The sequence below is a fragment of the Diabrotica virgifera genome, chromosome 4, assembly GCF_917563875.1.
Source record: "Diabrotica virgifera virgifera chromosome 4, PGI_DIABVI_V3a".
NCBI classification, from domain to species: domain Eukaryota; kingdom Metazoa; phylum Arthropoda; class Insecta; order Coleoptera; family Chrysomelidae; genus Diabrotica; species Diabrotica virgifera.
The window spans coordinates 101,104,733-101,122,244 of NC_065446.1; the positions used below are offsets into that span (position 1 = coordinate 101,104,733).

General features: G+C 33.1%; 1 protein-coding gene across 2 annotated transcripts in view; it reads right to left on the minus strand.

Annotated features, from left to right (window-relative positions):
* The window catches only part of LOC126883874 (uncharacterized), a 41,568-nt gene extending 27,627 nt beyond the window's left edge, over window positions 1–13,941 (minus strand). Inside the window, exons 1-2 of one of the 2 annotated variants that reach the window (XM_050649554.1) lie at window positions 13,704–13,941; window positions 8,192–8,485 (exon numbers count right to left, since the gene is read on the minus strand). In XM_050649554.1, the coding sequence (XP_050505511.1) occupies window positions 8,192–8,485; window positions 13,704–13,763 (354 nt within the window). In that variant the 5' untranslated portion in view covers window positions 13,764–13,941. The remainder of the gene's footprint in view (window positions 1–8,191; window positions 8,486–13,703) is intronic. The other variant, XM_050649552.1, reaches the window with a different exon arrangement.
* Window positions 13,942–17,512: the final 3,571 nt, after the last annotated feature.

Consider the following 17,512-nt stretch of genomic DNA (forward strand, 5'->3'; position numbering starts at 1 on the left):
TGTGAATTTGAAGGGGATAGGAAACGGAAAAACAGGTGAAGGAAAATTTATTTGCCCGTCGGAAAAAGTTGATATATTTAAAATTTTTGAAATATTTGTTTGACTTAATTTTTTTATCTAGGTACAGTTTTTACATATTTGTTTTATTTTTGATTGATTTGAAATTTGAAATATTTAAAAAATTGTGGGATAAATTGATTATATTTGGGGAGAGAAAAATTTTCGTCTCGACAGCATACAAGGTATTTTCGAATTTCATATTAGGCGGGGATAAAATTTTAACTACATGTCGATAACAACCAGAAGCAAAAGCAAAGAAAACAAAAAACAAGAAGAACATTTCGAACAAGAAGAACATATAGAACAAGAAGACATTTTCGAAACAACAATCATGGCATCAGAACAACAAGAATTATCAGGAATAGATAAATTATTACAACTAATGCAACTCCAGTCACAAAAACTGGATAAAATGGATGAAACACAACATAAAATGCAAGAAAATCAGGAAGAAACAAAACGAGGAATGGAAGAAACATCAAAGAAAATGGATAAAGTGGATCAAAAAATGGATGAATCACAACGAGTAATGAAAGAAAATCAGGAGGAAACAAAACAAGCAATAGAAGAGAACAATAAGAAAATAGAGGAACGCATAGAAAAGTATGAAAAGGAAATAAAAGGATATTTGACAACAATGAAAAACGAGATAGAAGAACAAGAAATGAGAATGAAGGATCACATGAAAGAACAAGAAATGAAAATTCAAAATAGAATGGAGGAGTTAACAAATTGCCAGAAAAAGGAACTAGAAAATTTGGGAAATAAGTTGGAAAACGCATTACAAGAGGACAGACGAGAAATAGAAAGACAAATGGAGGAAATCAAGAATCAACAGAATTTCGGAGAAAGAAGAGAAACGATTATCCATAGTACAGAGGATGTGAAAATAAGATTTGGCGGGGATGTAAAAAAATTACACCCAGTAATTTTCATAAACAATTTAAAAAAGAAAATACGACACATCGGTAACTTCGAGATAGCCAAAGAAACGATAAGGAACCATCTTAAAGATGAGGCAAGTTTATGGTTCGATAGCAAAGACAAAGAATTGGACAATTGGCATAAATTCGAACAAAAGTTCCTGAGTTATTTCTGGGGAAAAATACAACAGCTAGAAATAAACAAGGAATTGCAAAATGGGAGATACCATGATAGAATGGGTATTTCAGAGAAAACATATGCACTACAATTATATAATAATGCAAAACATCTACAGTACAATTATTCATCCGAACAGCTAGTAGAACTGATAGCCAGACATTTTGAAGATACCTTAGAAGATCACATAACTCTACAAAACTACAAAGATATCGACAGTTTGTGCCAATTCTTACAAATACGAGAAGCAAAAATGAGAGAAAGAGAAATAAGAAGATCGCAAGATAATTATAGACAACGCGAAAATCGAGACTATAGAGATAGAAGACAGAACTTTAGGAGAGATTATACAAGAAGAGAAAACGAAAATAGAGACAATGGAAGAGGAAACTATGAACAAAGAAATCGGCAATGGAACGAAGACAGATATCGAGAAAACCAGAATAGAAATAACACCCGCACAAATCAAGAGGACAGAAATGATAATAGAAGGAATGAACAGGAAAATCGTGGAAACCGATACGGGTCCGACAGACAAAGAGAAAACAGAAGAGCGGTAAACAACACGCAAATATATGAATATGAGGATGAGAGACAAAGCGACGGAAGAAGAAGCGAAGAAGCACAGCAAGCGTCTTTTCACGAAAGCGCTCACTAAAAACAAAAGAGCAAACAGGAATTTTTTGTCACCAGAAGGAATTTATTAAATTAGCAGGAAATAATGATAAAGGAAGTGGATATAATTTAAAATTTGTAGATGGTTTTATCAATGAGAAACCGATTAAAATTATGATTGATACTGTGTCAGAAATTACTTTGATTAACAGGAAATTAATAGAAGAGGTTGATTTGACGAATTTGATTTACAAAATTCCCAGGGTAAATTTAGTGGGCGCAAATAAACGGACTTTGGCAACAATAAATGAAGGAATACGAATAAAGGTTCGATTGGGGAAGAAAATTTATGCACTACAATGTGTTATAATGCCAAACATGTTGCATGATATGATCGTAGGAGTGGATGAATTGTCAGAAAAATGTGTGGTGATAGATTTCAAAAATAACACGATGAAAATCACAGATGGATAAGAAGAAGAACCTAACATTCTGGAAATGGACAAGGAACATGAGAAACGAAAAAGGATAATGTAGACAAAAACAAACGGTGGAAATGAATTTGGCAATGAAGCAAGGACAGAGAAGAAAGAGGAGAAAGCAACAGAAGATAAATAAAAACAATGAAGCCTGGGATTCCTCGAAAAAGGAGATGAGCCCAGAAGAAGAAAAAGAAGAAAAAAGAGTGACAAAGGAAATTGACGATTGGAATTCCTCGAAAAAAGAGATGAGTCCAGAAGAAGAAAAAGAAGAAAGAAGATTGATAAAAGAAAATGAAGATTGGGATTCCTCGAAAAAAGAGATGAGCCCAGAAGAAGAAAAAGAAGAAAGAAGATGGATAAAAGAAAATGAAGATTGGGATTCCTCGAAAAAAGAGATGAGCCCAGAAGAAGAAAAAGAAGAAAGAAGATTGACAAAAAAAAATGAAGATTGGGATTCCTCGAAAAAAGAGATGAGCCCAGAAAAAGAAAAGGAAAAAAAAAGATTGACACAGGAAAATGAAGCTTGGGTTTCCTCAAAAGATGAGATGAGCCCAGAAGAAGAAGAGATCAGAATAGAAAAAGAAGGCGGAAAAGATACAATTGAGACTACGGTATTTAAAGAGCAAGTATGCAAAATGGAGAAGACAGAATACACAACAAACATGTGTAGAGAATTAGAGGAAAAAGAAAGAAAATTGATATGTGGAGAAGAAACTGCTTGGGGAGAAACTGCGAAAAGGAGAAGGAACTGCGTGTAATATTGAGGGAATGTGAAAATTTAATAAATGAAGAAAACACAGTAGCCAAAAAGTATGAAAATTCATTTGAGACTAAAGAATTAGGAAATTGCCGATCGAAAACTTACCCTATCCCATCTAAGTACAGACACTGGGAAAAAGAAAGCAATTGTTTTTCAGGTGGGACTCAATATTTTGACACCATAGAAAAGTGTTGTTGTCGAGAGAAAATCATATTTTTGTTGCACTTATTAATACTGATTTTATCTCAAAACAAGGCGGGATGTTATTGTGTTTTCAATTTATCAATCAAAAGCAAAATGAAAATTAAATTAAATTTTATTTAAATAACGCGGGCACATAAATTTGATACACCCCGTATATTGAGCTGTAAATATTTATTAGAATTTAGTTTGGATGTAAGTAGATTTCTCTTTTAATGAGCTTTCCGATGAACCATTAAAGACTTTTGTGAATAATTAAAGTGAAAAGGACGATGTATTTAGTTTTAAAATGAAAAAGATTGTATTACGGGAACTATAGAATCCACAGGTAGATGGTAATTATCAATTTCGAGAAGAGTGGTTTAAAAGGAAGTTTGGAATTTTAATATTTGTTTCAACCCGAGTAAATGTTGTAGAGTTTCCCCGAAAGTAATTAAGGATGGTCGGAATAATTTTGAAAATGACTGTTTGTTTGTCGAATGGAAAAGATTGTTTCTGATTCTTGGCAGGTTGGAAGGGGAAAAGTGGTTTGAATGATTGAGAGAGTTTGAAAAAGAAATCATTATGTTTTTGGTATCGCTGAGGAGCAGTTCGACGTTTTCGTGAATAGATAGTTAGCAAGTACCAGTGGTTGTTTGATAGTGGAGAATAGTGGTGAAAAGTGGAACGAGAGACAGATCAAATTGAGACGAAATACCTCTTTGATTCTGTATTATTGTGAGAAGGAGAGCAGAGAATTTTTGGAGTTTTGTTTGAATCGAGTACGTGTCAAAAGAGGCCCGGCTTGTTGGAGAATTGGTGCTGGTATGCTGATAGTTTTGAAGCTGGAGAACGGAGAGGGCTTTGATGAGTAGCTTTTAACATAGTCAACGAGGGAGAGCTGTTTTGGGTCACGAGAAGACATCAGAGTGAGTGAAGAAAAAGGTCAGTCAATTTATGTGCAAGAGATTTTTATGTTCGGAAACTAAATTTTTGAGTAAAAAGCATATGAATTTAAATTCCAATATTTCAAAAAGTAAATAGTAAATATAGGTAATCTTGCGAATACATAAATTTGTTTTGTTTAGTTTGTTTTACCAAAGTCATCGGGAACAAACCGATAAATTGTTTTTTTTAACTATAATAAATTTAAGTGGTAAAAATTTCATTCGGACATCTGTGTCCACAGGTTTTAGATTTGATAGATTTTAGAGTATTGATTTTGATAAATAAAAGACAATTCTGTATGTTTATTTTAATATTTTGCTTTAATTCTTTTCCCTATTTTATCCCGATTAGGATCAACTAAGAGATACTGAACCCACGAGAGGAGATAAGTATAACGTGAGATAATTTAGATTTTTTTTAATAGTATAAAAAGGCACCCTGAGATTTTTTATTCATTTTTATGTATGATTTGCGACAATTAAATAATTAATCAAATAAATAATAATTAATATAAAATTAATAAGAAGCAGATCATAACAATATACAGGGTGTCCAGAAACTCTACCGACAAACGGAGACAGGGGATTCCTCAGATAATTTTAAGACAATTTAACCCAATTCACCTAGTCCGAAAATGCTTCCTAAGGGAGCTAGAGCTCTTTGAAGATGGCGCCCTGTAATTAGTTTTTCTTAAATGCCTCCAGAACGCTTCTATTTAGAAGAACGAAAATTTGTATACATATTTAATTTCCAGAAATGAATCGATTCCATCCATTGCGAATTTCTAATACCGGTCATAGGCGTCCGTTTTGGGTAAGGCAACGGTTATTTTATCGCATAACTTTTTTGTCTTCAACTTTTAAGCATTTTTGATACTGGATTATTAAATTGTGAGGTATTCTGGTACTAAAAGGTACTCTTACTTTAAGTCGGTAGGACACACCATTTTCTAGAAAAATCGATTTGAAAGTTTTTAGCTTTGGGAATTTGAAAAAAAAATTGAAAACAATTTAAAAAAAAAAACGATGTATTTTACCAACTTAAAGCAAGAGTAACTTTTAGTACTCAAATATATCATAATTGAATAATCTAGTGTCAAAAATACTTAAAAATTAAAGACAATAAAGTTATGCTATTAAATAACTGTTGACCTACCCAAAACGGACGTCTATGACCGGTACTAGAAATTCGCCGTTAATGAAATCGATTAATCTCTGGAATATAAATAAATGTACCAGTTTTCATCTTTCTAAATAGTTTTTTTTTATCTTTTTTTTTTTAAATTCAAAGAACGAAAAATTTTGAAATCGATTTTTCTAGAAAACGGAGTACCCTATCGACTTAAAGTAAGAGTACCTTTTAGTACAAGAATACCTGACAATTTAATAATTCAGAGTCAAAAATGCTTAAAAATTAAAGACAAAAAAGTTAGGCGATAAAATAACCGTTGCCCTACCCAAAACGGACGCCTATGACCCGTACTAGAAATTCGCAATGGGTGGAATAGATTCACTTCTGGAAAGTAAATAAGCATACCAATTTTCGTTTTTCTAAATGGAAGCGTTCTGGAGGTAGTTAAGAAAAACTAATTACATGACGCCATCTTCAAAGAGCTCTAGCTCCCTTAGGAAGCATTTTCGGACTAGGTGAATTGGGTTAAATTGTCTTAAAATTATCTGAGGAATCTCCTGTCTTCGTTTGTCGGTAGAGTTTCTGGATACCCTGTATACATACGATATAACACCAATCCATCTGTTACAGATAGACTATTTTCTATAGATATTATATATACGTATAGTGATCACTATCAATTTTTTTACGTATTCTCAAGACTAAATAATCAATCGTTTCACCTATTTTCATTTAAATTAAACATCTCCATAAACATAATAGTCCTGTCGCCAGGGGGGGTACAACGGCCTCCTTAATTCAGATGGAGTTACCCAAGTTTTTTTTATTTATTTTGACCCGTAGAATACGAATTTTTTGGGTAACAGTTGATCCGGATGTCGATAAGATTGTTATAGACAAAGAACTTGAGGAATTACATAACAGTGATTTCTCGCAAAACAAAATATCTTTTTGTATTTTTTGGGTCATTGTAGGCAAAAAATGCTCTGACAATTTTTTTCGTAGGATGCATAGTTTTCGAGATAACCGCGGTTGAACTTTCAAAAAATCGAAAAATTGCAATTTTTGAACCCGAATAACTTTTGATTAAAAAATAAAGTAGCAATTCTGCTTACCGCATTTGAAAGTTTAAGTCAAATTATATCGGTTTTGATTATTTGCATTGCTAAAAATTTATTATTTTATCCGACATCCGGATAAACACCTAGTGCGTGAGTGATGTTTTCAATGATTTCTCATTTAAAATCTAACGAGTAGGTAGAGTAGCTACAAGTGCAAGCGAGGCAATTTCTACGTAGCATGCGTTAAAACGCATGTATTAGGCATGGGAAACACTATGTGTTTATAGCTTTGTTCAGCAGTAAAAAAATAATTCTTAGCAATGCAAATAATCAAATCCGATATAATTTGACTTAAACTTTCAAATGCGGTAAGCAGAATTGCTACTTTATTTTTTAGTCAAAAGTTATTCGGGTTCAAAAATTGCCATTTTTCGATTTTTTGAACGTTCAACCGCGGTTATCTCGAAAACTATGCATTCTACGAAAAAATTTGTAGGAATATTTTTTGCCTAAAATAACCCAAAAAATACAAAAATATGTTTTGTTTTGCGAGAAATCGCTGTTATGTAATTCCTCAAGTTCTTTTTCTATAACAATCTTATCGACATCCGGATCAACTGTTACCCAAAAAATTCGTATTCTACGGGTCAAAATATATAAAAAAAACTTGGGTAAGTCCATCTGAATTAAGGAGGCCGTTGTACCCCCCCTGGCGACAGGACTATAACTATATATTTTCTTTGTTTCTCACCTGTCTTGAGAATATCAATCTGAAGATTATTACGTTGCGGAAAATTACGACACAACCTTTAATCATTGTTTTTTTTTACTTGTTTTATAAATATATACTTTGAACATCACAATATAATTTTTAACTCAAATATTTACTTATTTTTATTTCCTCATATCTATCTGATTATTTATTTTGTTGCATGTATATTTCTGTTTCTCTTTCAGGTATGTTGATTTTTATTTTTTTATATGTACGTGTGTATATGTGTTTTTGATATCTAGTGATTACCGCGCGACATAAATACCAGCTATACTCTTAAGTCTATTTTGCAACCGCGTATTATTCATATCCTATCTCCTTCGCCTCATATTTGTTATCTTTTCTTGTTTTAGTACCGTTTAACTTTCCCTATTCCTCATAATTCCTATCCAGCGATAGGTGGCGCCCAAAATTGTCTTCTCTTACCTTATCTTCTCTTCTCTTCTCTTTCTCTTTCGTACCTCTATCTCTTATATTTGAGCCTTTTAACCCCGACTAAGACACCTCTAACCGACTGGAGCCCGGAGCCTAGTGCCGTTCAATGTGTTCTCCATTCTATTATTAAAGAGGGTACACAACCAAGAGGCCTGCTTTCTACCAATTCCTCTGCGTCCTTCAATTTTACCCATCATAATAAATTGAAGAATATTATACCGGTCTCCCCTTACTACGTGTCCAAAAAGGCCATCTTTCTATACTTGATGTTATCAAGCAGTTCGAGTAGAGTACTTTTCTCATTTTGTTAAAATTTGCTATAGCCTTTTCTATTCTGATTTTTTATTTACTGGAAGTAACCATTTGTGGAGTTGATCACTGTTCCAGGATAAGCATATTGGTCTACTCCTTTGATATTGGTCTCGTTTCAAAAAATTGGTCGAAACGTTAATAACATTATTTTTTACAAGTTAAATTGTGGCTTATTTCCCAATTAGAACAGTTGATTAAAGAAATGAAAATTGCTAAATAATATACTTAGTAATCCCACAATATAGTACCAAATTCAGACAGAACAAGTTTAAATAGTGATGATACTGATGACTCTCTTAAATTTTACTAGAACAAAAAATGTTGTAGTACTTACCCTCCATATTTTTAGGTTCTTTTCATTATCATCAGATGGATTATGAATTAGATATAAGTCAACATAATCCAGCTGAAGATCCTCTAAGGTTTTTTTAAGTGTATCTTCTGGATCCAATTCATCTTTTGGTTGAAACTTGCTGGTAATAAAAATATCTTCCCTTTTTATTTTATTGGGAACCCATTTCTTTAAAACTTTCCCTATAAGAGCTTCGCTTTGATAAACGTAGGCAGTATCGAGATGACGAAAGCCTATTTCTAGGGCATGATCTAGGGCATTTTCTTGAGCGTCAGCCTGTAAAATACATAGCAATACAAATTGGGTTATTAAATAATGTTTGAGAGAATAGATAATTTTGTGGAGAAGTGTTCCAGGTTCCTTACGGGAAACCGTCAACGAAGGCTCAGCTTCCTTATTTTTGTCATATTTACAGTGAAACGGTCAAACAGTAATTTTAAGTAAGGCGATCTTAACACAAAAACAACATGGTGGTCTCGTTTCTCATTATTAAGAGCGTCATTTGGGGTGGGTATGACTATTTATACGAGAAGCAAACCAGTTTGACCAAGAAATACTGAGTGCTACGAAACTGCAAAGATCAATGGGTACCAATAAATCTTACCAAGAGATTTATAAAGGACTCAAATTCGATATAAAATATATCAAATCATTATAGAAATCAAACTATTAAGATTAATATGCTTACGTATACAAAGCAAAAAAAATCACTAAAATTAAATCAAAAATTTCCTTCTAAGATTGCTTTCACCAAAAACAAATACAAAAGTTCTAAATATAATTATTATAGAACAAGAACTATTGACAACGATGAGAATAAGAAGCATTAGTTTTTTTTTATTTAAAACAAAGCCGCATCCTCCCGACGGATATTAGCGACATAACGGTTACAATTTACAATAGATACAAATATCAGTAATATCTAGTACTTACATGATTAAATTTTGTACAACATATTGATACAAGATAAATACCCTATTATTTTTCTGTAATCAAAGTTCTTTCCCAGTAACGTTTGTAAGCTGTTCGGAATGCCATATAGACGTCTTTCAATAGTATATTTAGGACACTCAATTAAGAAATGATCTATACTGTCTACTACGTTACAAACGGAACACTTTGGAGCTTCGCTGTTTGTGAATAGGTGTGCGTGTGTATACCTACTATGGCCCAGTCTCAGACGTGTTAAGATTATTTGGGATTTTCTGATTTTTGCTGTCGGTTGCCACGGAGAAATGTCACTTATATATTTTCGGTTTTGGTAAATTGAGACCATAACACCTTGAACGTATATATACGGCGGCTGGGAATACAGACCCACTTTTTCATAAACAGCGTTGTTAAAGAAAGGGTTAACGTACATACAATCGACGGATACCACACTTTTTACGTCACGGGTGGCATTTCTTGTATTGCATCAAAACATGGAATAGCTCCTAACCAATCCATTCCTCGGTTAAAAACTAAACCCTCACCTGAGGTTTATGGAAGTCAGAGAGCTGTTCAACTAATATAATACATTTTGAAAGGACAAAACCTCAAGGTTTATCAGAAATCAAAATCTGAAGGGAATGTTCACACCAACTGAAGCTGTGACTCCATCTGTGCCTGATCTTCTGTGGCTCTAAGGGAAAAACAGAGATATCCTCGGTATTTAGGATGGAATGGATTCATGGAAGCTGTGAGAAGAGACATACCATATTCATATTATGAACAAACATTTATTATTTTTACAGAAAACTAGGAGAAATTTATCAAATGACAGCATTCTAATAAAAACTAAAGTTTTGGAATGTAAAAAGTGGGTTTTGCCGAGACCGTTAAAAATTGGCAATTTTCAACTTGCACTTTAGACCGAATAGTTCGTCTGAAAAAAAAAGTAAATAGTGATATTTGTAAATAATTTTAATGACTTTAATTTATGTTAACAGACCATTTAGTAAAAGTTAATAGTTTTCGGGATTTGAGCAAAAAAGCGGAAAAAAGCTGAAATTTTTCGCTTTTCTCGCGATTTTTTCAATATTCCGGCAAGAAATTTTGTCCCCAAACCTCATATTCGGATTCAGCAGCCCAAAATTTATATATGTTGAAAGAAATCAGAACTACCCCAAAACTTTCCCACTAGGGGGTTCGTGGAGTACAAATTAACTGAATCATAAGTAGTTGGAGAAAAGCGAGGTGATGGAAAAATCCATCAATATTCCATTGAAGTAATGATGTGAATGTTATTTTTGAGATAATTGAGAGGTGTCACTGTAAGAGTCAGAAATTTCTATACCAATGTTGGCATAAATTTTCTTCTTAATTGACGGTAATTTTCGCTTTATACTTCTGTCTTTGAAGTGGGGATATACTTTTGAGAACATATCAATTAGACCGGTGTAATCTTTTGTGTATTCTTGAATGATACTCAAGGGATCAGCAGAGCCGGTAATGTTAGTTAGAAGCATATCCAGGTGGTTGTAATCAAGAACGAAAGATGGAGAATGATTTTCAATGAATGTTTTTGCGGGTTCTAGTAGCAGTGATATAGAGTTACTACTACTTTCCGTTGAAACAGAAATAATTATTAATGGAAGAAAACTGAGTCATTTGAGACATGCTGACGACATTGTAATATTCGCTACAAGTTTCGAAGAACTACAGACCATGATGAGGCAACTACTTCAAGCTTCGGAAAAAGTAGATTTTAAGATGAACTTCTTCTTCTTTTAGTGCCTATTCGTTTCGAATATTGGCGATAATTCTGGCTATAATTATTTTATTAACTAATGCTTTAAATAGATTAGTTGTTGTAGAGAACCATTTCCTCAGGTTCTTTAACCATGATATTCTTCTTCTCCCAATTCCTCGCTTTCCGAATACTTTATCTTAAAGTATTACCTTCAGTAATAACAAATGAGGAGATAAGGAGAAGAATGCAAGTGGAAAAAGATGCCCTGCAATATATAGACGAGAGAAGACTGAAATGGTACGGCCACGTACGCAGAGCAGAAAACACTTGGATAAACAAGGTTGCAGAATGGAGCCCAAGAGGAACGAGAAGAAGAGGACGACCTAGAAGATCTTGGAAAAATGAAGTCGACGAAGCCATGTCTAAGAAAGGATTGGAAGACGGAGACTGGGAAGATCGAAAAAAAATGGAAGTCCTGGCTGACGGAAGGGAAACGGCATTAGCTGTAGACAACCCTTTATATACAGGGTGTAACAAAAATACAGGTCATAAATTTAACCACATATTCTGGGACCAAAAACAGTTCGATTTAACCTACCTTACCTTAGTACAAATGTGCACATAAAAAAGTTACAGCCCTTTGAAGTTACAAAATGAAAATCGATTTTTTCCAATATATCGAAAACTATTAGAGATTTTTTATTGAAAATGGACACGTAGCATTCTTATGGCAGTAGTATCTTAAAAAAAAATTATAGTGAAATTTGGACACTCCATAAAATTTTATGGGGGTTTTGTTCCTTTAAATCCCCCCAAACTTTTATGTACGTTCCAATTTAATTATTATTGTAGTACCATTAGTTAAACACAATGTTTTAAAAACTTTTTTACCTCTTAGTACTTTTTCGAAAAGTCAGTTTTTATCGAGATATTTTGAATATTTGTCAAATCCACCACATATTTGTATATGGTTAAGTACGGTTATGGAGACTTGGTAATAACATGAAAATTTATTTATGATTTACATTTTTAGGTATATTTTGAACCATATTAAAAAAGAAGCCACATCTCGATAAAAGGTGCCTTATCGAAACAATACAAAGAGGCAAAAAAGTTTTAAAAACACTGTGTTTAATTAATGGTACCGCAGTAATAGTTTAATTGGAACGTACACAAACATTTGGGGGGTTTAAAAGTACAATACCCCCATAAAATTTTTATGTGAACATATTAAAAACGAACTCGCAACTCGATAAGAACTGCCTTATCGAAAAAATACTAAGAGGCAAAAAAGTTAAGTTTGGGAGGGCTTAAGGGAAGAAAACCCCCATAAAATTTTTATGGGGTGCACAAATTTGACTATAATTTTTCTTTAAGATGCTCCTTGTATAAGCATGCCACATGTCCATTTTCAATAAAAAATCTCTAACAGTTTTCAATATACTCGAAAAAATCTATTTTCATTTTGTAACTTCAAAGGGCTGTAACTTTTTTTATTTGCATATTTGTACTAAGGTAAGTTAGGTTCATTCGAACTATTTTTGGTCCCAGAATATGTGATTTAATTTATGACCTGTATTTTTGTTACACCCTGTATATATATTACCTTCAGTAATTTGTATTTAGTGCCGTTTCTCATTACGTGTCCGAGATATTCTAACTTTCTCCTTTTAATGGTATGCATCACCACTCTTTCTATGGCCACTCTTCGTAATACGGTCTCGTTGGCTATCTTGTCCGTTCATGATATCCTTAGGATAGATGAACTTGGAAAAAACAAAAATAGTGACGAAGACACCGAACATAAAAAAATAACGTTGAACGACAAAAATTTAGAAACAGTAATGGAATACATCTACCTGGGACATAATATAATGAAAGTCAACAAAGAAAATCAAACTGCCGAAATTACCAGAAGAATAACGTTAGCGTTGGCGTGGGAAGGATTTGAAAAACTGAGTTGGATCTTGAAAAATATCTAAAATACCAGAGACAATAAAATTGAACAATATTTGAAAACCAGAGTTTATGAACAATGTATCCTACCTATACTCACGTATGGTTCACAGCCGTGGATACTCACCAAGGCCACTATGGATAAAATAGTAAAGGCACAGAGAGCGATGGAAAGATCAATGCTCGGGGTGAGATTTATACACAAAAAAAAACAAACAAATGGATTAGAAGCAAAACCAAAGTAAAAGACTCAGGAGAACATGCTGCCAAATTAAAATGGAGCTTCGCAGGATACAATGCCCGACTGAAAGATAAAAGATGGAACGACTAAATACAACAATGGAGACCATGGTTAGTAAGGAGAAGCAGAGGAAGGCCAGAAATGAGATGGGCTGATGACATTAAGAAGTTTGGAGGACATAACTGGAAACAGGTGGCGCAAAATAGAAAACACTGGATTGAATTGGGGGAGGCCTATGTCCAAAGTAGGATTTCTGAAGGCTGAAGAAGAAGAAGAAGATGCATACAGCTAAAGCCGAGAAATGTTTGCCACTATAATTGCTAAAAAGAAGCCCTTATATTATAAAAAATAATAAACGAAAAACAATTAAAATGTTAAAAAAATTTTTCAGCGAAACTTAAATTCAACGTAAAGAAAACGATAAATAATAATTTTTGAAACACTAGTTCTAGTTCTAGTTCTAGTTCTAGTTCCCACTAGAAGGAAAATAAGTTTTGAACGAATGGATAAGTTACCAGAAATATACGAAACATTTTTCTCCATAACATTTCCTCAATAAATTTAATAAACTTAACTAAATAATAAATATGATAAGTAATAAACAAAATGTTATTTCTACTTACTGTTCCATATCCAATAGAAGGGATTTTGAACCCGTTAGGCAGAGTTTGAAATAGCGCCATGATTGAAGGGATTACACTGAAATAATTTCACCAACAATTGAATTATTATATTATATTTTATTATCGTCAAATCATTGTTTGGTTTTATATCTAAACATTCCAAATAAAATTGACCTTGATTCAGAGGATGAAGTACCTAGCACTGACGTAGTAGATATTTTTACCTCATACATGAATTAAAAATGACTTCGAAATTCCGTCACTTTGTTTCGTATATCTACGCAAAAAGGGTAACATGACATAGGAGTGGGAAAATTGCGTAAGTGGGTATAGAAATTATTCCAAAAATTTTAAATATGAATGTAAAATACAAACAAACAAAATTTACTTTACTTATATATATTTTTAAGTTTTTGTTTCCGTATATGACTGTAGAGAAGTGTTGGAACCAGATAAATATAGCTATAACAATGGATATGGGTTTTGGAGGCAACAATAAACAGTCATCAGTTGCTGAACGAGGGAGCAGGAGATTATACTCCTATCTCGACATTGACACATATGAAAAAGTGCACCCTTCAACTTAAAAAAAGAAGACAAATTGGCCAATCTTCAAAATACTACTCAGCGAAGGAATCGGAAACATCCCAACCATAGATTTCCCAGGAAAACTAAAGAAAATATTTCTAAACTTCGAAAACATCAGAAGACAGGCCATAAATAACAGTACTAGTGAAGAGGGACATAGCAGTAACCGAAGTAAATTCGGAGATATAGGCCAAGGGCTAAGGGACCTAATTATGGAAAATAACTGAGCCAACTGACTAATAAGGCAGATCAAAGACGAGCTTCAAAAAACGCGACCGACAAATGGGACAACCATGTGAAGCAACAAGAAGAAAACAGCAAAACATAGACTCATGTTTGGAGCAAAGACAAGGCTCATCAATAGTATCCTGCGATACGCATTTCCCATATGGAGACAGAAGACAAACAGAAAGAAAATACAAGCTGTACAAAATGCAGTATTACGAGAAGCAGCCAACCTCGCTCGATTGAGAACAGAAAGATTCCTTTTCCGAGTCACTTACCCAGAGTATTAGAAAAGATGGACTACAAAGCAGGAACAAAATTCGCGGGAATAATAGATCATGCCAACCACACCCTGCGAGAGGTAATAAGGAGTGATATATTTTACCGATGAAAACACAGAAGACTTAAGCAGCAACTACTTGACAATAAATAAGAAGAGATGGCATATAGGTAGCTCTGCAACGCTCGACCAACTCCCATCTTGAGCCGATCCCCATCCCAATATTCCTAAAATAAAATTATAAAAAACACAAAAAGGCCTAGGCTACCAAAAAATACCAAAAAACTAACACAAAAAATGGCACCAATAAATAATACTAACAAAACATTAAACTACCTGGCCAGGGGGGCTCATTTTTCCATCCGAGTGTCGAGTCTTTGGAGTCTGCTCAGCCAAAAAGCTCTAGCAGACTTACGGAAGCTCGATGCGCCTCACACTGTCCTGAACTTCATGCGGAGAAGACGTCAGGTAGGAGTCCCGTTTTCCAAGAATTATTATGATAGTAGCTTCTCATAACGCACCAACCTGCTAGGAGGTGGGTTATGGAGGAGAGCATTAAGAGCCTGGAGAGCATTGGGGTTCGGATGATTGGTCTTTAATCTACCTGGAACAATCCTGAATCCCAGTCTCATTCAGATCAGGAATTACTATTGTGTGTGTGTATTATATTTTCTGTGGAAATATTCATGCCTCTGACACCTTCGTCAACGCACTGCCCTATCAGCAATAATGAATTATTACATGCCGCGTAACATCGAGAAACATATCAGCAAGTTGTCATGGAAGCTACCCACACCTAAAATTTCGGCACGCTATTTAAAGAAGAAGAGTATATTCTGATGAATGGGCTATGAAAAGTATGTATAGAACCATATGTTTGCTTCTTTAGATATACCAATATGTATGATTTTTTTGTTAGGAATACTGACCATACTCGGTCGACAGGGTCTTTAGACCAGGGTAATAAGCTAGAAATAGACCATGTTCGGGACACTCAAAGATCCAGGTAGCTGACTACTTTTTTTAATTATTGTATACCTATAAGATGAAAACCTACCTGTTTCCTGCCTTGAGTTCGCGTCCGTTTTTTATTCATTAACAATTTAGTGCAAAAATCGCGATTTTTTGATTTTTTGCACCCCTTTCAAAAGCAAAACAGTTGACATAAAATTGCAAAATTTTATTTTTTAGAACATTGAAAAACCTTCAAAATGCTGATTTTTTAAAGCTAATAAGTTAATTTGCTGCTACGCAAACTGCAAAATAAGTAAAAATCGTTATTTGTTAATAACTTTTACTAAAACTACCTTAGAACTTTAGTGTTTCACCCAAAGTTGGATATTGGGGTACTTAACAAACCCTCAAAATTTGAGACCGATCCATTAATTAGTTTAAGAGTTATTCTAATGGTTTTTCCCAGAGACCTTTATTTTGCAATAACATAAGACAGAAAATAATGAAGATAGGTCAATTCTGAGTATGCCAAATGAAAGTAGAAAAGTGATACTATCAAAATGTACTAAAAAACGATAAAAAGATTATTTGATATAGTCAAAAATCCTAATGCCAAGTTTGTGAAATTTTGTAGTCTAAAAACATTTAGAATAACTTTAAAAATATTGTCTGTAGAAAAAGTCATTTTACATATTAGAAAAGCTGGTATTTTACACGAATTTAAAAAAATGTAGTTTAACTGGTGACGAGTCGGGTTAGTGAAGGGGGAGCTGGGAGCCGACAAATGCACGAGTTCAAAAACTAAAAAAATCAAACTTAAAGCTACTATCATTTTCTATATCTCGGGACATACTGAATATTTTTTTATCGTTCTTTATATTTAATTTGCATGTAATTTTTCTGTACATTACAAATATGTAATTTGTCTAGACATTTATTAATTAATAAACAGTCTAATTTGTTTAAACAATTTTTGAAAAAATAATTTTTTCCCAAAAATCCATGATTTTAATCATACTATCCCTGTTAATCATAGACAAAGTTAAGGCATTTATTTATTAAAGTGTACTTTAACTTTTTCTGTGTTCATTAATGATCACAAAAATTATTGGATCATTAAAAAATAGATTTTTGTACAATAAATATTTTTTCAAGAATTGTTTATACAAATTAGACTGTTAATTAATTAATAAATTTATAACAAATTGAATATTTGTAATATACGTAAAAATTACATACCAATTAAAAAAGAAAGATCAAAATCCATTGAGTTGATCCGGAGATGCAGCAAATTATATTCGTTTGAAATTGCTTTTTCGGTATTTTAACTCACTGGATTTGTAGGTTCCCCCTAATAATCGTTTGCACTATATTTTTGAAAAATCGTAGAGGGTGCTGTGAAGGTATAATGTTTGTGATAATTTTTTAAGAAAGAATACAAATCCGCTTCTTTAAAATGGCATTAATGAGATTCCTTAAACAAATAAACAAATTAGCTGTGAATTAAAAAAAACATATGGCTAACTTTGTCCCAAATGACCCCAGGCTAAATTTTTTTATTTGAAAATTCGTGTTAAAATACTATCTTTTCGAATATATAAAAAGATTGTTTCTACGGACAACATTTTTAAAGTTATTATAAATGTTTATAAACTACAAAATTTTAAAAATTTTGCATTAGGATTTTTGACTGTATTAATTATTTTTTATCTTTTTTTAATACATTTTGATACTATCGCTCTTCTACTTTTATTTGGCATAC